The 24,282-nt window shown below is 50.4% G+C and overlaps 1 protein-coding gene across 1 annotated transcript in view; it reads left to right on the top strand.

The window, feature by feature from the left end:
* The first annotated feature begins 10,392 nt into the window (after nucleotides 1-10,392).
* Nucleotides 10,393-24,282, top strand: part of MTHFS (methenyltetrahydrofolate synthetase) — a 34,687-nt gene continuing 20,797 nt past the window's right edge. The window contains 2 exon segments of the mRNA XM_045452258.1: nucleotides 10,393-10,562; nucleotides 16,968-17,229. Coding sequence (XP_045308214.1) covers nucleotides 10,443-10,562; nucleotides 16,968-17,229 — 382 coding nt within the window. The 5' untranslated portion in view covers nucleotides 10,393-10,442.

Raw genomic sequence — 24,282 nt, 5'->3', positions numbered from 1 at the left:
GGTTCCTCTCCACTCGAAACTCTCCAGTGCTTTCCACCTCGCTCCGAGGAGAAGCCGAAATCCTTAGAACATTCTTACGATGGCGCCCATGGCCTTCCACAGCCCGCCTGCCCTGCGAACCGCCTGAGTTCATCCCTGCTGTGCCAGGCACCCTCTTGCCCGTGGTGGAGTCTGACACGCCCTTCTCAGTCTACTGATTTCTGCCTTGGATGCCATGTGGCTCCCGAGGATGGGACTGGGGACACACAGATGCCGAGGGCTCTATCACGGGGCTCCCCCACAAGCGCACAGAGTCCTTGATGGGGATGCTGCATATGGCTGCTGAATTGTATTCTCAAAGATGTGGAGTAAACAAGGAAGACGGTCAAAGCTTTACTTAAGTAGGCGAGGCTCTCTTATTGTCAACGGGTGCTACCCAGCGTACGGAGCCTGCCAGAGTAGCCACGGACACGCAGGAGAACAATGCCTCCGGAGTTCAGCAGGGGCATTTGAACAACAGCATAACCCTGCCCCCGAGAGCCCTGGGGCTGCCCCTGCTAGGGAGCCCTCAGAGATCTGCCTGCCTGGTGACTGTGTCCTTTTGTCTTCAGCCTCGTCGATGTTCAACCAGCTGCTGAAACCGTGAACCTGGTTTCTGGGAGTCATCCTTGAACCTTCCTTGCCCTCCATTCCTGTTCTCCGACCAAAGAGCAACCAAGTCCTGGCCACTCTACCTCTTAAATATCTCTCGATCCATGCTTGCCTGTCCTTCTAGCCCCTTCCCTCCTCCACTAATGCAAGCCACCCTCACTTCCACACAGACCGCTGCTCCAGTGGATGTGACCCTAATCCATCGGGGGCCCCCTCTGGTGGATTCAGTGCAGCTAGCATACGCATCTGAAATGTAAATGCAGCGTCACCCCTCTGCTTAAAATCGCCCAGTGGCTTCTCATGGCTCCTAGGGACTCAGATTCTGCCACCAAACCCGGGGTCATTCTTTCCCTTCACTTGAGTGTGGGCTGGACTCACGCTCAAGAGCAGGGCGTGGGAAGGAGAAACAAAGGTACCAGGGAGGAGCCTGGCCAGGTGATCGCCGGTGACGTCACCAGTGACCAGCCGTGTTGATAGCACGAACCTTTGGTATCTTGATAAAAAGGGCACGAAATCTCCGTGGCATTCTTCCCCAAGCCCACGGCCCCGGGAAAACGTCAATCGCAACTTGAGGGACAGTGTACAGAGTCCCTGACCAGTGACTCCCCAAAACTGACAAGGTCATCAAAAAACGAGGGAAGCGTGAGGGGTGGGGGCAGACGAGATGAGCTGTGAAGACACGGTCGCTAAACACAGGGTCCCGGACGGGCATCAGTGGAAAAACTGACCCAGAGGAAGTGTGGAGTTTGGTTAGCAGCAACATGCCCATGCTGGCTTCTCCGTCTCGACAAAGGTCCCGCGGGGTGTCTGGCGCTGCCTCTGGGAGGGCGCGGAAGAGTTTACGGGAGCTCTCTCTATTGCCACTGTAACCTTTATGTCAACCTAACCTTTAAAAAGTTTCGCTGAAACACAGAGGCAAATCTAAAGAACCCCGTGTCGTCTAGCCTTATGTCACCCCTCTCTCCTCCCGGCTCTTTGCTGGGGAGAATTTCCAGCCATCTTTCAGTTCCTCTAAATGTCTCGGGGTTTTTCCCTTTCGGGCCTGTGCACACACGGCTGTCTCTTCCTAGAAGACCCTCTCACCTTCCCCACCTCCGTTCTCACTCGCCCTCTCGCCTGGTTAGTGCTTACTCAGCTTTGGTACTTTGTCACTTCCTTGCGACGGGGGCGGGGTGCCGGGGGAGGATGTGGGGATCACCAGCCACCTCCTGACCTGTCTAGTCGGACGGGATGATTGATCTGTGCAGGCTGACCACATTAGAGTGTGCGGGATCGTTCACGTCCTTGCAAGTTGACATTTGCTTTATACACCAATCCGTGGTCACGCTTCCTGAACGTTTGTATGAATACAAATCACTTGGGGATCATGTTAAAATACAAATACAGATTCTGGGGACGGCCTGAGACCCTGCCCGCCTGACAAGGTCCCAGGTGGTGCCGATGCGGTCGGCTCAAAGGAGCAAGTTTTGGTAGGCGGATGGCACCCGGGGTGCTGACGAGAATTAAGCGTTAGGTCTGTAAGTGCAGCAATGAGACCAGCGTTTCAGTAAATCCATGCCTGTCTCACCTTAGAGGATGGAAACTCTGCTCGTTTCTGCCCTTCTTTCCTCCACCTGCCCCTACCCACCCACCTGCTCAGTTTCCACACAACTCCTTGAACTGAAGGTATGTAACCACTTTGGCATCACAGAGGTGAGTCAATGGGTTTTCCCCGCTGATGTGACTTTTCTTTTTTAATTTCCAGAATGGCTACCTACTACCTAGGGCGGAGGGAGCCGCCCTTTTCTGGATATTCCCTAGTTTGTAAAATTATTCTTTTTTTAAGTCTCTTTTTAATGTTTATTTTTGAGAGAGAGAGAGACAGAGAGTGTGCGGGGGAGGGGCAGAGAGCGAGGGAGACGCAGAATCCGAAGCGGGTTCCGGGCTCGGAGCTGTCAGCACAGAGCCCGACGCGGGGCTCGAACTCACGAGCCGCGAGATCATGACCTGAGTCGAAGTTGGACACCCAACCAACTGAGCCCCCAGGCGCCCCCGTGAAATTACTGAACTACGGTTTGGTACTCTAGCTATGGTTTGAAGAACACGAGGGGTCTTTTCTCCTGACCTGGATGTCCGTAAGCAGCTGGGATTTTACCAGAACCGACCGAATGCCTTCCCACTGAGTTGGCTCCTGACCCAGCCTCTGCTAACACGCGCCCACCCAGCGCCCGCTCCGTGCTGGGTCTGGGGCTGGACCCTGAGGATGCAGGCAAGTGTCCACGCGGCCCCAGGCTGACAGAACACCGCTGGGACAGACACTGCTGGGACAGGAGGGGGTAGCACTGGTTTCTGCCACGTACATGAGCTGGGGCGGGACACGTATGATCTCCAAACCCGTTTCCTGTTCTGTAGCAACATCACAGTAGTACCCGCGTCACACTCTGTAGGTCGAGCCCTCACACGGTAGGTTCCAGAGGCGGCGCGGGAGGCGCTGGCCGTGGTTACTGGTATCATTCCAGCTACGACGGCAGTTCTCCCAGACCAAGCAGTCCTGTATTAACCCTGACAATCGACCTGCATGGCCGTGCCACAGGGACCACTGAATAACCCGGCAGGGAGACAGGGAGGGAGGGTTTACGCCAACCGTCCGAGAGCACACAACCCAGAAAACCCTTCTCAGACACTCGTTTTCCGAAGTCCTCCCTGCCCCCCACCGTGGCTTGCAGGGACTTTCCTCCCTCTCTCTCCCCTCAAATGCAGGGAGGGGAACTAACTGCGTGAGCTCCCCAACTCTGTCTTTCCATGTGACTTACTGACCGCCCCCCCTTCCCTCTGGGAAGCGACATGAAGTCCTCTGGCCATCTGACACAGACAGGTGAGGTAGGAGCCGTCTTTTTATTATTTTGGCTTTCACTCCATCACCCAAGTGGCTTCTCAAAGTATTTCTTCTTAAAAACACTAAAGTCATATGGTGCTTTCCTAGGACGAGTTGTGAGTTCTGGTGAATAAAAAGGACCACTGTGCACTCAGCTGCCCCCAGGGGGCTCCAGAAGCAGGAACTGCTGAGCCAGGGAGGCTGGGCCAGGGAGTGGGAAGCTTCAGGGCTGTGCAGGTGTGGCCCAGGTAGCTGAGAGGAGCTGTGTTCCCATGACAGGTGTGCACCGAAGGAATTTTATTTTTTTTAACGTTTATTTATTTTTGAGACAGAGAGAGACAGAGCATGAACGGGGGAGGGTCGGAGAGAGGGAGACACAGAATCTGAAACAGGCTCCAGGCTCTGAGCTGTCAGCCCAGAGCCCGACGCAGGGCTCGAACTCGCAGACCGCGAAATCGTGACCCAAGCCGAAGTCGGCCGCTTAACCGACTGAGCCACCCAGGCGCCCCCACCGAAGGAATTTTCAAGAGGGACAGCGATGGGGTGAGAAGGTTTTCCTTCCGAGGAAACCGCGTTTGGCAGTGCTGTGACCAGGCGGGAGGAGAGTTTGATCGCTGGGAGATCAGTTAGGGCCTGATGCAACAGGCGGTTAGTAATGTTTATTGACTTACGCTTGGGTCAAATAAAATTTCCACTGTTTTCACAGGATGATCTCTCCCATCGCAGGCTTGCACAAAGTTTACGTATTTAACACGTTTTTTTTTTTTTTTTTTACCTTTTCTTTTGAATTTTAATCTTACGGAAATTCATAAAAATAGACTTCCCATACACTCCGAGTCCAACTTCCAATACCAACATCGTCCATGTAATGGGCGATTATCCAAAGAGAGAAACGCACACCGACACCCCACCATTAACTAACGTACAAACCTTACCTGAATCCACCAGTTTCCCCATTAACGTCCGTTCTCTGGTCCCGAAGCTGACCCAGGAGAGCCAACTGGATTGAACTGTCCTGTTGTGTCTCCTCACTCTCCTCCAATCCCGTCTTTCTCGGTCTTTCACGACCTTGAGACTCGTGAAGACCACCAGTCAGGTGTGTGCTAGAACGTGTCTCAATTTGGGTGTGATGTCTTTCTCGTGATCGAGGTTTTCCTGAGTTTCCTGTTGGGAGGAAATACCACGTGAATGGAGTTGTGTCCTTTCAGTGTGTCCCCGGAGGGGCCACGTGTTCTTGTCACATGTTAACCTGTCCTGTCTTGTGGGGAGATGGTTCAAGACCACAGAGATGTTCCGGTTACGCCTCTTTGTTTTGTTGTTGTTATGGATCAGTATTCATTTATCAATCACGAGGCACTTACGGATATTTATGTTATTCCGTGGGTTATAAAGTAAGTAAGACTATTTTTTTTGTTGCTCGAACTGTCCCAGCTTTGCCCACTGGGAACCCCTGTTTGGGTCCCGGCTCCCCTCCTGACCTGCTCCCTTCCACTGTGGTCACCCCCTTACTCTGTGGCACCACTAAATCTTCTAGGTCCGCCTTGGTCCTGCCTCAGCTCTGGAAGCCCTATTTTTTGTTGTTGGCCAATGACATTTGGAAGCCAGGATCTGGATGCTAGAATTCATTGCTATGGAGGGTCATTGCTTCCAGGTGTGCTCAGGAACAGGACTAGGAAACATAAGCATATGTATCGAACCCACACCTCTATTTCTGTGTCTATGCATTTCTGTATATACTTAAAATCGCAAATTTACATGGACACTTCCAATTCCAACCCAACACAACAAGGGTCATTCCAACCTTCCCTCCTTCCTTATTTGTTACTTATTTTTCGGGATAGGGAGAAATTGGGACTCTCATCATCTACAATGTGTTTACTTATTTTGTTCAATTCTAGAACACAGATAAAGCAGTTTCACAATTACTAATTTATAACCCTTTGAAAAACAAATGTCTTAACTAGAGTGGCCATATTTGTGTGAAGCTATTTTTGTCGTTAGTCTTACAGAAAATCAAAATGCTGTTTTCCACAGTTACTTAAGTTAGTTCTTTTCTTCTCCAACATTCGTTGTAATTGTTAATCGTGTACAATGCACTTCAGTTTCCGTGTGCCGGCTTGCACTGTTCCTGCTGTACGAACGGGCACGTGTGTGTATGCAGACGTGGTCGGCATGGTTCGGAGGGTCAGAGCTACACAGACAGGTGTCATCAAAGGAACATCCCCTCCCCCCTCCCCCCCATCCTCACCCATTCCCTACAGGTACCCAAGCTTGGTTTCTGGTTTATGTTTATTTCATTTTTTGTCTTTCAGAAAGGTGCAGATTACATGTACATACTTTCTTTATATTGTTTTTTATTTTAAGGACATGTAATTGACATTAAATTCACCCTTTTAAAACGTCCAGTCTATTTGGTTTTAGCACATTCACAGTGTTTTGCAACTATGACCTCCATCTAATGTTAGAACATTGTCATCACCCCCAAAAGAAACCCTGCCCTCCTTCCCTCGCAGCCCCAGGCAGACACTCATCTACGCGCTCTCTGTAGATTTGACTGTTCTGGATATTTCATGTAAATGGGATCACACAGTGTGTGGCCTTTTGTGTCTGGCCTTTTACTGAGGTCCATCCGTGTTGTCGCGTCTCATATTCCCGTTACTGTGAGGGTTCCTTTCTTCGCACCCTCACCAACACTTCCGTTCTCGGTTATAGCCCCCCTAGTGGGTGTGAAATGGTAGCTCTTCTCGGTTTTGTTTGCATTTCTCTAATGACTAATGCTGCTGAAATCTTTTCATGCGCTTATCAGACATTAATCTTATGTGGAGAAATGTCTAAGTCTTTGCCCATTTTTACATTAGATTATCTTTATTGATGAGCTGTTAAGAGTTCTTCATGTATTCTGGATTCAACTCCCTTATCGTATACATGATTGGTTAGTCCTCCCAATCTATATTTTTTTCATTTTCTTGATGATGTGCTTTGACGTACTGATGTTTTCAATTTTGATGAAGTCCAATTTACTTCTCTTTTGTTGCTTGTGTGTTTGGTGTCAAAACTAAGAAACCACTGCCTAATCCACAGTGATAAAGGTTTGTGCCCATGTTTTCTTCTAAGAGTTTTGTTTCAGCACTTACTTTTAGGCCTTTGATCTACTTTGAGTTAAACTTTGATTATGACGTTAGGTAAAAGCCCAACTTCCTTGTTTTCCACATTCCAGCACCATGTTTCTGGGAATAGACTATTCTTTCTTTGTTGAATCATCTTGGCATTCTTTTTCAGGACAACCAATTCACCATAAATGTGGACATGTATTTCTGGGCTCTGAATTCTGTCATTCACCTATCTTTCTTTCCTTATGCCAGGACCACAATGTCTTGATTACCGTAGCTTTGTAGTAACTTTTCAAGTTGGGTAGTGTGAGTTTTCCAACTATGTTCACTTTTTTCAAGACTGTTTTGATTATTCTGGACTCCTTGCATTTTCACAAGAATTTTAGAATCAGCTTATTGATTTCTGCAAAAAAACCAAGTCTGATAGATATTGCATTGACTCTATAGATCAATTTGGGGAGCAGTGCTATCTTAACAATATTAAGCCTTCCAATCCATGAACGTGGGATGTCCTTTAACTTATACTTGTTTTCTTTCAACAAAGTCACGTGGTTTCCAAAACTCTGACACTTGTTAAATTTATTCCTAAATATTTTTTTGATGCTATTGCAAATGAAATTGTTTTTTATATTGCAGACTATTTATGTTATTATAAAAATCTTAGGGTTCTCTAGAGAAAGTGAATCAATAGGAGAGATATTTTTATTATGTATACCTTATATCTTGTTATATATACCTAATCTATTATATATACTTGACAATAAATGCATCATGAAATATACATATGCACCTCTTTATATTATCTCCCGTTGTATATATGAATACATAGTTGACCATTAAACAATACAGGCATGAGCTGTGTGGGTCCACTTACACATGGATTTTTTTGATACAGTCCAGTACAATAAATGTATTTTCTCTTATGATTTTAATAATTCTTTTCTCTTACTTTATTGTAAGAATTCAGTATGTAATACATGTAACATACACACTAGGTGTTCATAACTGTGCATATGATCCGTAAAGCTTTCGTCAATGGTAAGCTATTAGTAGTTAAGTTTTCAGACAGTCAACTGTGTGGCGATCAGTGCCCCTAATCCCCATGTTGTTGGAGGTCCAGCTGTATATGTAGCACAACAGAACCAAAAGAAGATATCTATTTAAAAAATGTTTTTAGTTTATTTATTTATTTTGAGAGAGAGAGAACACAAGCAGGGAGGGACAGAGACATGGGGGAAAAAAGAATCTCAAGCAGGTTCCATGCTGTCAGCACAGAGCCCAATGTGGGGCTCAAACTCATGAACTGTGAGATCGTGAGCTGAGCTGAAATCAAGAATCAGATGTTCAACTGACTAAGCCACCCAGGTCCCTCAGGAGATATCTACTGATAACAAGATTTATGATAAAGAATTGACTCGTGTGATTATGGAGGTCTGCAAGTCCAAAATCTCCAGAGCCACGGTCCCAATCTGAATCCAAAGGCTAGGAGCTGCTGTAGAACTGGGAAAACCAGCAATACGTCTAGTATGAAGGGTGTCCGGCTGGAAGAGGTGTGCTTGTATATTGGTCTTGTATCCTGCAACTTTGCTGGGCTCCACTTTACTCGTCCTAACGAACGAGTAAGATCCCTTAGGACGTCGGTATACGAGGTCATGGCATATGCAGAGGCAGTTTTACTTCCTTCTTTCCAGTCTGGGTGCCTGTTATTTGTTTTTCTGGTTTAACTGCCCTGTAACCCAAACTTTTTTTTTTTTTTTTTAATTAAGAGAAATTAACCCTTGTGGTTTATGTTGCAAAGATCTTCTCTCAGTTTGTCAGTTGTCTTTTAATTTTGTGTATGGCTTTTTATGCTATGAAAAATTATAAGAAACTGTCATGTAGTTATGTCTCAATCTTCTCTTTTATTGCCTTTGGATTCTGAGTCACAGCGAGGATGCCTTTCCCTAAACGGAGGTTGAAGACGAATTGTCCTTTTCTTCTACTACTGGTATACTCCCAGTTTCCACACTTGGTCCTTAATCCATATGGTTCTTCTTATGTATGGTGTGAGGTACGGACATGATTTTATCTTTCAAAAAATGGCTGTTCAGCTATTCTAGCGCCGTTTACTAAGATCATGCTTGCCCCAGTGATTTGAGATATCATCTTTGCCATACTCTTAACTTCCATATGGTTTCAGGTCATTTCTGTTGTGTGGTCTACTGTGGGTTTAAGCAGCAGTACCCTCCTGTTTTAATTATAGAGGCTTTATAGTATGTTTCAAGGTTTGGAAGGTCCAGTTCCCCAAGGGCCTTTCATTTTCAGTGTTTTCCTAGCTATTCTATTCTATTCTATTCATTTTTTAAAAGTAGGCTTCGGGGCGCCTGGGTGGCGCAGTCGGTTAAGCGTCCGACTTCAGCCAGGTCACGATCTCGCGGTCCGTGAGTTCGAGCCCCACGTGGGGCTCTGGGCTGATGGCTCAGAGCCTGGAGCCTGTTTCCGATTCTGTGTCTCCCTCTCTCTCTGCCCCTCCCCCGTTCATGCTCTGTCTCTCTCTGTCCCAAAAATAAATAAACGTTGAAAAAAAAAAATTAAAAAAAAAAAAAAAAAAAAAAAAAAAAGTAGGCTTCATGCCTAGCACAGAGCCCAATGTGGGGCTTGAACTCACAACCCTGAGATCAAGACCCGAGCTGAGATCTAGAGCTGGATGCTTAACTCACTGAGTCACCCAGGGGCCCCTTTCTGGCTGTTCTCGAATGCTTGTTTTCCTGGATGAACTTTAGTAAAGTTGATTAACACAACATTTACTAAAATTTCTCTACACTTCCAATTATTTTCCAGTTCAATCTCTTTATCCGTTAAATTAGCCCTGTCACCTTTTCAAGGGCCCCCTGATGTCAACGTGTGAGGGCAAGAGTCTCTCTCCACACCTACTTACTCCCTTGAATTACCCTCTTCTCGCTTCCCATTGCTGGTAAACGCTCTGCGAGCAAAGAAAACTCGGGTGTCTCTGTCTCCTCCGTGTTTGCTCCTGTAGGAACAGCGCTTTCACAGGAGGAGCGGGCACCAGGCATCCCACAGTGAAAATACTGCTGGACCTTGAACGTGTCTCGAATAGGGTAACTTACTCTGGGCCCTGAGTTCTCCAAAGGTGAACACGCTGATCTGGTGTGGGAAAGTCAGCCGACGCATCAACGGCCCGTCCTACCCCTCGGTAATAAACCGCCTTCCTCCGACCCACTGGAAACGAAAACGGTGTAAAATGCTTTTGCCAACAAACAAATAATTGTCCCTTTAACCAGCAGGACTGCGTATCCTGCGTACTTCTCACCGGCCCGCCTCGGCGCTCTTTTCGGGCCCCACACAGCCCCTCGAGACGCAAGGTTCACTCACCGGAATCTAGGCTGGCGCTAGGGTCTGACTGTGCCCCTCTCCCGAAGCCCACGATGGGCCAGGGCCGCGCGGGCGGCCGGGGCCACGCGGCCACTCGCTCTCGGCCAAGGAGGGCGGAGGAGCCGCCTCCCCAGAGCCGCGCTGAGCCCGGACAACAGCCGCCCTCCAGCGACCCTGCTCCGGAGCCCGCAGCGAGCCCAGACCCCCCCCCGCCCCCCGCCCCGGGCTGCACCGATCCGTCCCGGGGGCTGCACCGAGCCCGGACCCTCCCTTGGACTGCGTCGTGCTCGGAGCCTCACCCCGGTGCCCCGCAGACCTCGGACCCCACCCCCACCCCCCGGGGTCCCCGCCGAGCCCGGACCTTCCCCTTGGCAGCGCAGAGCCCCGTTCCGGGCGGGAGGCTGGAGGCGGGCTGGGGGCGGGGCTCCGACGACCCGGAAGCGGGGACGAGCACAGGGGCGGGGCTGGTCTGAGAGATGGCGGCGGCGACGGCCGTGAGCAGCGCCAAGCGGAGCTTGCGGGCCGAGCTGAAACAGCGTCTGCGGGCGATGAGCGCCGAGGAGCGGCTGCGTCAGTCCCGCCTCTTGGCCCAGAAGGTGCGAGACCGCGGGGACCGCCAGCACAGCGGGCCGCTCCACTCACGGAACGGCCCTGCGCCTCTGGGCTGGCGGCTCTGCGCAGGCGCAGGCCCCGGCGCGCGCCCGTCGGCACGGGCGCGCGTACGCTCCCGCAGGTGCCATAAGGACCCTTTCCCCCCCCCACCCTCCAGGCGCATGCACGTCCCCTCCGCGGGTGCCGGGGCCATCCCCCCGGGCGCGCGCACGTCCCCCTCACGTGCCGTCAGGACTATCCGGGGCGCGCGCACGCCCCCCCAACGAGGAAGATCCCGGGCGCGCGCACGTTTCTCCGGGGGCGCGCACGACCCTCCGACCGGGCCCCTCACTAAGAGGGGGTCCCGGGCTGAGGAGGGCCGGGGTGGAGGTGGATGGCGGCCCGCCGAGGTGAGAACAGGGTGGAAGCAGGAAGTTCTGTCGGGCTGAGCGGTGGGCGCGGAGCAAGGGGGTCCCCGCGAGTGGCCGGGAGCCGTGGGCGCGCAGCGGGAGTCCAGCCGCTTCAGGGACGCGGGCGGAGAAGCGCGTGGCCGCTTCCGACGGGCGTCCGGCGCCCTGTCCCCGCGCGCTGCCCCGGGGTCGGGGAGGCGGGGCGGGTCCGCGCGTCCAGACGGGTCTGCCCCCCGCCTCCCCCGCCCCCCCCCCCCCCCCCCCCGGTTCTGACGGGCGCCCGAGCTCCCTGCGAGCGGCAGGCGGTCCCTCCTGGAGGTGCCTGCAGCGAGCTGCGCCGCCAGAGTTCCTTCATCGCCCTGCCCGCTCTGTCAGCCACCTGTTCCTTACGTGCAAGGTCCCCTTGGGTTGGTGGAGCAAAGCAAGCCCCCCCTCCCCATCTCCTTGCACGTAGGTGTGCGGGGCTGGGGTGTCCTGGCGCACCGAGGTGTCCGAGCTGCTACCTACGAGAGGCGCTGGCGGGTGCCCTGTGCGCGCAGACGGGTACGGGAGCCCAGCCTCGCTGGCAGGTGCCCTACCTTAGCGGGTTAGCTTGCGCATGGGAACGCACTCTGTGCTCCACACTTTCCAGTGTGCGGGGTTGCAGGGATGAAAACCATCTGGTTGTTGCTCTGAAGGAGAGTCTGCAAGAGGCAACAGACTCGTGAATAAAGACTCGCAGTGCTCCCAGATGGATGATGTCGAAACTCGGGGGAGGGGCTGTGCTGTAGGAAGATGTTTGAGATGCACTTGTTAGTCTAAGATGACTTTTGTCAGGGGAAGGGAAGATGGCACGTGCAGGAATATTTTGGCAAGAGCGGGAAGGGCACAATTGGACCCGGCCTTTGGAGCGCCACAGATCTGGATTTAATCTGGCCCCACTGTATTTTAGCCGTATGGGGCCGTGGCCAAGTCTCCTAGTCTTTCCCAGGGTCTGGTTCCTTACCCATTAAAGGGATGATGTCATCCTTGTAGGCCTATTGTAAATGTTTAAACAGGTGTGTAAAGGGTACATTCAGTGCTTCACATGTTTGTTTGTTTTGTTTGTTTTTGAAAGACCTTATTTTATTTCTTTGAGGAGAGGAAGAATCTCAAGCAGGCTCCTCGCGGGGCTTGATCCCACAACCACAACAAGATCATGGCCTGAACTGAAATCGAGGGTCAGCCGCCCAACCGAGCCACCCAAGCGCCCCTAAAGATTTTATTTTTGAGTAATCCCTACACCCAAGGTGGGTCTGGAACTCACAGCCCCGAGCTCCACCAACTGAGCCAGCCAGGCTCCCCAACACGTGTGTTTGATAGATCCTTTAGGAAAAGCACATTGGCAGCATTTGGGAGACCGGAGTCAGTGCAGTGAGAATCAGCAGGACCTGGGAACTGGTCAGATAAGGGTAGCACTGGAAAAGGAGGGCAGTCGCCTGTGGTTTCAGAATTCAGAGATAGGGGTTTAACGTCACTAAGCACGAGGCATGTAGGAGTTGGTGCAGAATTTGGAGTGGCATGGGGAAAATAAAGTTAAGTTCATTCTGTCTGCCTGTAGATTAGAGTTCATAAATTTCAGGTGGGAAGAGTAGCTCTACAGACGTAGAGCCAGTGACAGCATAGGGTGACAACTGAGAACTGGCCTCAGAAGAAAGAAAAGTTGAAAAGCAGACCATGACCCTCAGTAATAAATACATTTTACCGCCTACAAATACACACATATATGAAATGTTTCACAGCCCAATGTTTCACAATTGTTACTATATACTGTGAACTTTAATATACTCTATTTTATTTAAATCAAAATAGAGTATATTAAAGTGCTGATTGTAAGTAACCTGCTATTGATTCTGTGACCAACCAATGGATCATGGCCGAAAACATCAATGTGCTGTGATTAGAACTGTGTTTGCTATAGTGCATGTTCAAGAAAGGTATTAAATGATGCCTTTCTCTCAATGATTTTCTTTTACAAGGCATATTTATTCTTAATGACACAGCACCTTTTTTATAATTTAGAAATTTATCGGAAAAGCAATGTATGGTAAAGAATTTCAACCTTACGCCATAGCTTGACTTCCCAACCAAATAAGATGAGGAAATTAGTGCCCTGTACTCACTTTGTCTTGTCCATCTGCCTCTTTCTTTCTTTCTTTCTTTCTTTCTTTCTTTCTTTCTTTCTTTCTTTCTTTCTTTCTTCCTTCCTTCCTTCCTTCCTTCCTTTCTTTCTTTCTTTCTTTCTCTTCCTTTCTCTTCTCTTCTTGTCTCGTCCCTTCTCTTCTCTTCTCTTCTCCGAGAAAAAGAGCAAGAGAGCACAAATGGGGGAGAGGGGCAGAGGGGAGAGGGAGAGAGAATCCCAAGCAGGCTCCACACTTAGTGCAGAGTATGATGTGGGGCTCAATCCCATGTCCCTGGGATCATGACCTGAGCTGAAGTCAAGAGTTGGATGCTCAGCCAACTGAGCCACCTAGGGGCCCCGTATCTGCTAATTTCTGACTCCTGTATCATTTTTCTTAAATTGTCAAGTTTCATAATATTTGTATTCTGTTTTATAATTAGAGTGAGTCTACTGAGCATTTTCTGTGGCTGACTGCCAAATTTGGATTTTAAGTAAATAGTATTTACGATATTTCGGTTATATATGTGGTATTCGCTGTAGAACCGAGTTGTATGGTTTTACAAAAAGGACATATAATTCTGTCATGAGATATGTGTGGCTAGGTGGAGAATGTTTCAAGTGTCATTACCAAATCCTTTCTCTTTTGTTATGCTCTAAAATTGCTCAAAATCATGACATGCTTTAGTCTGTTCCTATTTGGAGTATACATTTCTAATTCACCTCTTTTTTTCAAGGAGTTTTTGATTGCCTTTAATTTTCCTTTTTGGCAAAACAAGAATATGCCTTTATCTTGTTAGTAGATTCTTTTTCATTTTGTCTGTTAAAAGAAATCATTTTCTTGAAAGCACTCTATAGCCCCCTGTTCCCTCTGGTCTAGCCCATTGCATAGCCATTGTCCTGGGGTTTCTCTTACCCTACTTCTGAGTTAGAGCTGTTGCTTGAACCCATTGTTTTCTTGTTGGATTTCTTCCTTCTTTCCTTCCTTCCTTCCTTCCCATCTTATTAGAGTATATTCTCAAGTAATTTTTTTGTTTGTTTTAGAAAATATCTAAGGGCGTAAACTTTTAAAGACTTTATACATTAGAAAATGTCTTTACCCTCATATTTGATTGATGGTTTGAATTTCAAGTTTAAAAATATTTTTCCTTGTTCTGCTCAGCACCCATGACCTCCATTCATTCTGAAGACTGGTATCTTTATCTTTTGTATCTTAGATTATTTCTTTTTCTTTGTGCCTTTCTACAATTACTGTTAATCAAATAGTAAAAGTCATATGTCAGCTTTCTGTGTTTCTTAAACAGATTTTTCTTTTACTTTCCTCGTTTCTTTGCCCTTTTCTCCCACTTTAAGGCTTTCTCCTGATTTTTTTTTAAAAAATGCTTACTTACTTATTTTCAGAGAGAGAGTGTGAGTGAAGAGTGGGGGAGGGGCAGAGAGAGAGAGAGAGAGAAACCCAAGCAGGCTCTGTGCTGATGCGGGGCTCTAACTCATGAACCGTGAGGTCATGACTTAAGTCGAAACCAAGAGTTGGACACTTAACCTATAAGCCACCCAGGCGCCCCTCTCCTGAATTTTTAAATTTTGGTGTTCTTAATTTTAATTTTATTATTTTTTTTTAAAGTTTATTTATTTTTGAGACACAGAGAGACAGAGCATGAACAGGGGAGGAGCAGAGAGAGAGGGAGACACAGAATCTGAAACAGGCTCCAGGCTCTGAGCCGTCAGCACAGAGCCCGACGCGGGGCTCGAACTCACAGACCGTGAGATCACGACCTGAGCCGAAGTCAGACGCTTAACCGACCATGCCACCCAGGCGCCCCTTAATTTTAATTTTCAAGTATTTCTTAATCTCTGATTGCTTTCTTTCCATAGCTGTCTGTTGTTATTTTATAGATGCAACTATCTTCTTGAATTTGTCTGAGATAACTAATTAGAATTAAAAAATTCCCCATTCTCTGAATTATCTCAGTTTCCTGCTGGATCATCTCCGCCTCCTTAGTCCTTCTCTTTTGTGTTTTAGCTTCCTAGGATGTTTGATGAACCTTTATTGTGGGTGCGTGTTTATGGATGAGGGCATGACAGCTCCTGGGTCTCTCCTTTGCCTTTTGTGGTCACTTTGGGAGGAGTGGGTCCTGCCTGACCTACGGCCACGTCCTCTGAGTGCTGTGTCTGTTGCTGTTTGTGTAAATAGTGCCCATCTGCACCGTCTCACAGAAATTAGTCCAGTCTCCGTTCTCTTGTTCTCAGTGTTATAATGGCTTTCTCTTTTTGTGCTTTTTTACCGTCCGATAAATGAGATTTTTAAAAGCAAGAAAGATAAATGTGTATGCGCAGTCTCACACTGAATTTTAACCGATGTTTATTTCTGCTTAATCAGCTCATGATGTTTATGTTCTCTTTAAAGACAACATGAGGGGTGCCTGGGTGGCTCAGTCGGTTAAGCGTCCGACTTCAGCTCAGGTCATGATCTCCTGGTCCGTGAGTTTGAGCCCCGCGTCGGGCTCTGTGCTGACAGCTCAGAGCCTGGCGCCTGCTTTGGATTCTGTGTCTCCCTCTCTCTGTGACCCTCCCCCATTCATGCTCTGCCTCTCTCTGTCTCAAAAATAAATAAACACACACAAAAAATAAAGAGAACACGATGGACCTTGACTTTCTCAGAAACGACTTGCGTGCCAGAAGCCTCAGGTCTGCCCATGATCTGGGTTTCACATTTGTTTTGTTTTGTTTTGTTTTGCCTTATGGTAGCCTCATGACAGCTTTGTGACTCCTCGGAGATGGAGTGAATTTCCTTCCTTGACAGCGGTCTGCTGTGCTCCATCTACTGAATTTCTATGTGCTCCTTTCTGTTAGGAATAACTCGACTTTCTGTACCTGTCTGTTTCTGCCAGTCATGTTGATAAGCCTCGGGGGCAGTATCTTTTTCTTCTGAGCTCGGAGGAACAGAAAAGGAAGGGAACAAGAGCAAAAGGGGAGCCAGGAGCTAACTTCCGAGTCTGGGGCAGTTCTGAGATTGTAACTGTTGTGTGGCTGGCACAGCTCTGCCCTCTCTGCCCGATGCACCATTAAACTGAGCAGGAAGGAGCAGGAAGGCGTTCTCTGACTCGGGGCCGCCTTCGCACAACTTGGCACTTGTTTCTAGAAGGACTTCACCTCTCCAGGATCCGCCCCCCATCTCTGTGCCACTTTAACACCCATGTGAGCAGAAGAGTTGTAGGCGATGGGACGGAGCTGGACAGAGCTGAGAGAATTACAGGGCGTGTTCTCTGCTCCCAGGAGCCTGCAGACTGGTTAGAATACCACCGATCAGTAACCAATCCGATCCTACGTAACTGTTAGGTTGTACGTGAACTTTTAAGCGTCGTAAGTGCTCTGCAGAAGTCAGGAGAAGCGAGGGCTTGAGTTGGCTTAAATGGGCAGAATTTTGGAGGGGAGAAGCCTGGCTGTCCAGGCAGTCGTGGGAGCCGAGGTTCAGAGTTAACCCCAGGCAGAGCTTGGGATGACCGGAGGTGGCCGCAGCAGGTGGCTGGAGGCCAAGCCTGGAATTCTCCGCACGGACAGCAGGGCCCACGGCGACTTTGTAATGAGTTTTCAGTCCTAGAGGAGGCGGGCCAGAGAGGCCAGAGCCGTCAGAGAGGTGGTTGCCGTCTCAGAACCAAGCGCTAGGCTTCAGGACGCAGCACCGTCTGACCCCCCTCCACCTCTCTGCGTTCTTTTGCGGCCTTGGGTTTGGGTAGTTGAAGAAGCTGGAGAAGTGCAAGCTCAGAGAGAAGGGGGCACGTGCAAAATGTATCGGGGGAGCCGCTGGATTTTACAAGTGTAATCTTGGAGAAAAAGGGTAATTGTCATCATTTCCCATTTAGGTGATAGCTCACAGTCAGTATCAGAAGTCGAAAAGAATCTCCATCTTTCTGAGCATGCAAGACGAAGTCGAGACAGAAGAGATCATCAGGGACATTTTCCGGCAAGGGAAGACCTGCTTCGTCCCACGGTACCGGTTCCAGAACAGCCACATGGACATGCTGAGACTGACGTCCCCCGACGAAATTTCGTTACTTCCCAGGACATCCTGGAATATCCTTCAGCCTGGAGAGGATGAGGTCCGGGAGGAAGCCTTGTCCACAGGCGAGTGTTAATGGTATTGGGACTGGCACGTGAGGGTGCTGTGGGACTGTGGCCCACCGGTCACGTGCAGGTCACTGGGGGTCGATTTTCTTACCGGGATGAGCCCTGTGGTGCTTACCTTCCAAGACACCCCCGTTAGCTGGCTTAGGGTGAGATGCCCTCTAAGCCGTCAGATGCCAGCCGTGAGAGGAGTGCGGCTGCCTCTTCGCAGACTCTTGCCCTTGTGGGTTGAATTAGACGTTGTCCCCGAGTAAGGTGATCGTTTCCCGTGATTTCCGTGACGGGCTGTGAATTCATGGGCGCGTTTCCATTAACGCTAGAAGCTTTTACCTCTCCAGGCAGCTGCCTTGTGGACATCGCCTCTTGGATGTCACGTGGGCCTCTCAAACACAGCCTCTTCCAGACGCAGTCACGTTCCCTCAACCCCTTCCGCCGTCTCTCTCTGGGCGTGGCACCGGCCGCGCTACCGTCAGCCACCCAGCTGACCGCGCAGGGGTCTCAAGGTCAGCCCTGCTTGCTCTCTCCCTCTCACGCCTGTCATGTGGTCTGGCGCCGAGTCCCCACGATCGTACCTGCTGTTTCGAACAGGCCGCTCCCCCCTGCCCCCCCGCGCCCCGCCGCCAGGATGTCCCGGCCACCGGCTTGTCGTGACGGCCTCCTCGCTGCTCTTTCTTGCCACGCAGTGCATCCCCTCCTCCCGTTGGTCCACTCTCTGCACAGTAAGTGAAGCAAGACTCCCGAAACGCAGATCTGACCGCTTCTGTCCCCTGGGTAAAGTCTCTCGGTGACTTCTGCTGCCCGCCCTTTCGTGGAAGGGAACACCCCTCAACGAGGCTCTTCCCGATGCGCCCTGTGCTGCCGTCGTTTTCACCTCTTTCTCCTCCCGCCTGCATAAGCCACGTTCCGGCCCCTCTGAGTGTCTTGCCTCCCGCCCCCACTCTGCCTTCTCTACCACAGGACCTTTACACATGCTCTTCCCTTCCCACAGCCACTCGGGAGATTTATCATTAGGAAGCAGCCAAAGAGCTAAAGACAAAATGAGCTAAGAGTCCTAGTTTGTAACACCGAGGCTCAAACCTTTCTTCAAGGTATATTTTTAAGACTTCAGTGGTTGGAAGGAAACCCAAAGCAGCGTTATGCCCTTGCCTCTCAATTTCTGTTCTCTTCCAATGTAACCCCGTAACCTACAAAATCAATAAGATGGGGCGGGAGGGGATTGAGTCAGGGCTCGTGGTATTCGGGGGGCTACCTACTCTGCTTCCTTAACCTCCCCCTGTTGTCCAGTCCTGCCCTTTGCCAGACATTTAGGCACCAAGGGTACACTCAGACCCCCTCCCTGCTGGCCCTGCACAGTAGAGCAGATGAATGCCAACATTATCAGACTCTCGTATTTTTAAGGGGAAAGATTGCAAGCATTTTAAGACCGTGGGACGATGAAGGGGTGTGCTATATCTTGGGGGCGGCCCAGGCATATAAGATGAGGCCCTGACGTTGCTCAGCCTTAATGCAGCCACGTCTCCAGACTCGCAGGCTTGAGGGCGGGACCCAGGACAGTCCACTTCTGTCTGACTCTGTGTTAACTGCCCCTCCAGTGCTCACATCACCTCCGTAACGCCCCTGCTGAAATTCCGGAGGCCGAGCCCACTGTCTTGCTCTGTCCATTCTGCAGTGCGTTCCTTAGGCTGAGCTAAAAGGCATCAGCCTGACCTTCTGTGCTTTTGTTCTATTTCTATGTAAGTACACCAGCTGGAAAAGTAGGGACGAAGCGTGATCTTTCTTCATAATTTCGTTGCACTTCCTGGTGAGATAAACTCAGGCCAAGTAAGTGAGCTAACTCATTATGTATGGTTTTTCGCACGGGGCTCGCATGATTTGGCGCGTGGGCAGAATTACTCGTTTTACTATCAACTCATTGCTAGCCAAGCATATAGCATTTTGGTAATTTCTAGCAAATGTTTCCTGAGCATCTGCGTTGTGGGAGACACTGTTAGGTCTGCAGAGACGAGGTCCTGGACTTCAGGGGGCTCACACTCTAACTGGGGAGACAGCAAGTGTATGTACGTAGAAAAATACCCCAGCCTGCAGTGTATGTCATATACAAGTGTCAAATGCAAAGGTACAGAATGTTACGAATGTAGACATTCAGGGCTTGGCTCTGAGTAGAAGGAAGCCTACCCAAGACACTTCACTTTTTCCTCCTCCGTGGCGTTTCCACGCCGTGGTTGTGGGACCAGCTGCTCCCCCCTGTGGGTTCTTGGCAGGTACTTGCAGTCTGGGTTGCAAGGGGATAGGGGATTACGTCTGGTTTCTTGGAACTGCCGCCTGGGAGGGGAGGCTCTTCGCTGCTGTCGGGAGAGGTGTTTGAGCAGGCAGCCTCTGCCTTTTGCTATCTGCCCGCGTCGCACTCTGGACGCGGGTGTCCCCGGTATCAGCTGCTAACAACGGGCCAGCTTTGGGGGAAGTACAAATCTCGCTTCACAGTGTGTGGGACGAGCTGATTAGAGCTCAGACCGCCGTCCCGCCGTAGCTCCCGTAGCCGGTTTATCTTTCGGGTTTGCTCGAGTCATCGCCGCTTAGAAAGGAGTGACCTGAGCAAAGGTCCACCCGGGGTTTGCTACCTAACAAAATAGCAGATTGCTAAGTGGAGTAGAGGGGCTGCCTCTCTGCTGAACTTCTCCTCAGAGTGAGGGCTGCTCAGGCAACTAGATTAGCCAGGAGTCTTTCCACGGAGAGTACGTGACCTGAGTCAACCTGGCTTAACGGAAAAGGGGATTTTATTGGCTCAGAGACTGAGAAATCCACAGAAGGGCGAGCTTTTGATACACTAGACCCAGTGATTAGGGTCAACTCTGGCTCTGCTGTGTGACTCCGCTGTCATCCGTGTGTTCCAGTTGCTACATGGTGGCCCGTGGTGGCCGTGGTGGCCCGCGGTGGCCCGTGGTGGCCCGTGGCAGCTTTGGGTTCCACAGCACACTTGCTGTTAGCACTCACGGAAGAAAGGAGCAAGTTTGCCAGTAAAATCCTGGTCTTATGCCCGCTGACCCAGGCTGGGTCAGATGGCCTTTCCCAAACCGGTCACCGTGGCCGGGGACGTGGACTGGGAGAGCTCCCTCATGCCCTCCCGGTGCCAGTTCCTGCGACCGGGGAGAAGGACGTGCTGCCCGATAGGGGGTGCTGTGCTAACCACTGAGCTGACGTGACAGTTGGGTGGGTGACCCCCTACGGGGAAGAGTAGTGCGGTTTGAGAGCAAGGGGAGCAGGGGCCGGAGCATCCACGTTCACTGTCACAGGCACTGCTGTCCTTCCTGAAATCTGCAGAGGACAGCATGCTGCCGTGTCCTCACTGTCGGCCTTCGTGTTTTATTTCTGATCTTTCCAGAGGCCCTGTGTGTGGGTGCCGAGTCCTCACGGAACGATCACAAAGAAGACTTTCCATCCAAACCCAAACCCTCCACGGTAGTGGCGTGGGACCCTGTCGGGGACACGGTCTTGAGCGTGTGGCCTGCGGCTTCCAGCTGGGTTGTTCGTGCTCTGTGCTTCCGGGCAGGCTATGGCTGCTTTGCTGAAAGTAACGCCCGTGAAACCGACCTCGTTTCTTTCTTTAATAGGGTTGCACGGCCTCTGAAAGAATGTGGAAAGGAGAGTGGGTTTGAATTTCATCGAGGCGTCTGACTGAGTCATGATGTCCTTGAGGACAAGCTGGCTAAATGCAGACGGATGATAATACTCTATTCAGAAAATGCGTATTGAGCGCCTGGTCTGCGCGGGTGTGATGGGGGCACAGCAGGGAACGGGGCGGACCTGTCCCCACCGCTGGGGAGCCGGCAGCTGTCCTCACCACAGCGGGGTCGTACTGGCCTCTCACCGGGCTCTCTGTCCCTCTCAGCTCGCCCACTGTCCCCGAACTTGAGCATTTGCGTAAGTTCCTTCTGATCATTCCCGCTGTGCTTTTCACATTTCTGGGAGAAGCCGGTTTGTGGACGTAGGATGCTCCTGGTCTGTTTTGCACCCTCCCAGGTGTTCAGATAGCGCCAGAGTTTCCTGTGCAGTTTTTTTTTTTTTTTTTTTTTTTGTTAAATTTTTTTTTTCAACGTTTATTTATTTTTGGGACAGACAGAGACAGAGCATGAACGGGGAGGGGCAGAGCGAGAGGGAGACACAGAATCGGAAACAGGCTCCAGGCTCTGAGCCATCAGCCCAGAGCCCGACGCGGGGCTCGAACTCACAGACCGCGAGATCGTGACCTGGCTGAAGTCGGACGCTTAACCGACTGCGCCACCCAGGCGCCCCTCCTGTGCAGTTTTTCATCACCTGTTTCTGATTCTAGTTTAGGGGAATCTTCTGTCCACCGTTTTGAGTCTTCATTTCAGTTCCTTTGGAATAAATTTTGAATTGGTTCCTGGACATATTAATTTTCCTAAAATACCTTTGGGGATAGGTCACCCGCCCTGTTCACACCTCTTCCCCGGATGCTGGATGGGCCTGAGCTCCCGAGCAGACCACGGTTCCTGCCAGCTAGTTCTGGCCAGAGGAAGGGACATCGGGTAGAATTTGAATATTCAGGCCACCCGCTGGGCCTTACCTGCCCTCCCACCTTGACCCCAGCTTCTCTCTGCCACTCCTCTGCTTTGGCCACAGCGTCTGCTGGAAGCCAGCCTTTTCCCAGCAGTCAGACCGTAGGTTGGAGTCCGATAAACCGGGTGTGCGTTCTAATCTGGCTGCTTGCTGACTGTGGGTGGAAAGGTGGCTCGCGTCCTTTGAGCTCCAGTCTTCTCCTCCACAGACAGATGTCGCGGAGCCACTTCCGCGAGATGGCGTCAGTCGGTGCCGCTGATCTTGCTGCCGGTGACCCGTCGTCCGCAGGCACACCGCGCGCATCACCGTGACACCCGCGTCCGCTGTGTTTCCGGGCTGGAATGTCTTCCGTGTTTGTTCCTTCAAGGCCGTGTCTTTTAGTCTCGTGCTTAAGCTCCCTGCCTTTGGAGGCGGACTGATCGGAGTTGGAATCTAGGCTTGACCATCTGGGAAGTTACCTGCCTCTCAAAGCACATGTTTTTTTCATGCGACAGTTGCGGGAGGGGGGATGTGACGATGTGCAGGAAGTGCCTCGTGCGGCCCCTCGCGAGGGGGTCCCCAGACGTGGCAGTTAAGATTCCGGAGCTCAGCTACCTTTCCACACCTTCCCCGGCTGCCCCCCCCCCCCCGATACCGCAGTCCCCTTCTCTAATTCCCACTCACCTGGCTTCTAACACCTGCTCCCTGTTTTGTTAATTCTCCTTGGGGTACATTTTTTTTTTTTATTGCTGATGGACTTTGTGAAATTGTGATTGATAATAAGAAATACGTATACTTGCTCTCTGGCCCTGGTTTCTGGCACAGAGCTCCTGAACAACCCTTGGAGTGTCCTAAGTGGTAAGAGTGATAAAGGTGTCTCCGTATGCATCAGTATTCAGCCCCGCCCCAGTGTATGTTAATGACATCATGTTCCAATGCACCCAGGGATGGGGGCTGGTCACTGGGGAACCAGTCGCGTCTCTGGAGGGCTGGAACTTTCAGGCCAGGGAGGCCAGTGGCCAGTGATTTAATCGCACCTATGTCTTGAAGCTCCCACAAGAACCCAAGAGGACGGGTTCAGAGAGCTTCTGGGTTGGTGAACAGAGGGAGGTTTGGGAGAGGGGTGCACCTGGAGAGGGCAGGAAAGCCTTGTGCCCATCCCCACACCCAGCCCTCTGCACCTCTTCCGTCTGGCTGCTCCTGAGTTATAACATACTTTTTTAAAAATTAAAAAAACATGTTTTTTAACTTAAGTTCAAGTTAGTTAACATACAGTATAGTATTGGTCTCAGGAATAGACCCCAGTGATTCATCACTCACATACAACACCCGGGGCCCATCCCAACAGGTGGCCTCCTTGATGCCCATCCCCCATCCAGCCCATCCCCCCACGCCACACCCCTCCAGTTTGCTCTCTGCCTTTAAGAGTCTCTTGCGGTTTGCCTCCCTCTCTGTTTTTGTCTTAGTTTTGCTTCTCTTCCCCTCTACCCCCCTTCTACCTCCACACTGTTTTCCAGAGCAGCTGCACCAGTGTGCATTCCCACCAACAGTGCAAGAGGGTTCCCCTTTCTCTGCATCCTCGCCAACACCCCTTGTTTCCTGAATTGTTAATTTTAGCCATTGTGACAGGTGTGAGGTAGTATCTCCTTGTGGTTTTGATTTGAATTTCCCCAGTGATGAGTGATGTTGGGCATCTTTTCACGTGTCTGTCGGCGGTCTGGATGTCTTCTTTGGAGAAGTGTCTATTCATGTCTTCTGCCCACTTTCTCACTGGATTACTTGTTTTTTGGGTGTTGAGTTTGTTAAGTTCTTTATAGATTTTGGATACTAACTTATCCAATATGTCATTTGCAAATATCTTCTCCCATTTCGTTGGTTGCCTTTAGTTTTGTTGATTGTTTCCTTCCCTGTGCAGAAGCTTTTTATCTTGATGAGGTCCGTAAGCCAGTAACCTAGTAGGTAAAATGTTTCTCTGAATTCTGTGAGCTGCTCTAGGAAATTAACCAAACCCAAGAAGAGGCCGTGGGAACCTCCGATGTATAGCCCATGTGTGAGAGGTGCAGGTGACAGCTGGGACTTGCAGTGGCATCTGAAGCAGGGACAGTCGTAGGGGCCTGGGTCCTTTACCTGTGGCATCTGACGCTGTCCCAGGTAGAGTCGGAACCGATTTGCATCGAAGGACATCTGTCTGGGGTCAGTGAGTTGCTTGGTGGAAGAACACACACCGGCACTTGATTCGGGAAGAGCAGACCTTCTCCTAAGTCGCGAGCTGCTGGTGCCGGGTGTCACCTGGTTCTCACAGTGGACTCTGAGTACAGGTTTGTGCGATGGGGCCAGCGCTGTTGTTATAAAGCCAGAGAATGCTTATGTAAGTTCACGGATGGCCAGTATTTTATATCCAGTAAAGAAAGGCTGGATTTTAAAAATGATTAGAAGCGTGTACCTAGGGGCACTTAAAGAAGTATGTCAGAAATAGTTGCTTTATAAGATGCTGTGACA

This window comes from Leopardus geoffroyi, chromosome B3 (assembly GCF_018350155.1).
Source record: "Leopardus geoffroyi isolate Oge1 chromosome B3, O.geoffroyi_Oge1_pat1.0, whole genome shotgun sequence".
NCBI classification, from domain to species: domain Eukaryota; kingdom Metazoa; phylum Chordata; class Mammalia; order Carnivora; family Felidae; genus Leopardus; species Leopardus geoffroyi.
Note: the sequence above shows the minus strand (reverse complement) of the source record. Positions and strands in the feature narration are given on the sequence as shown.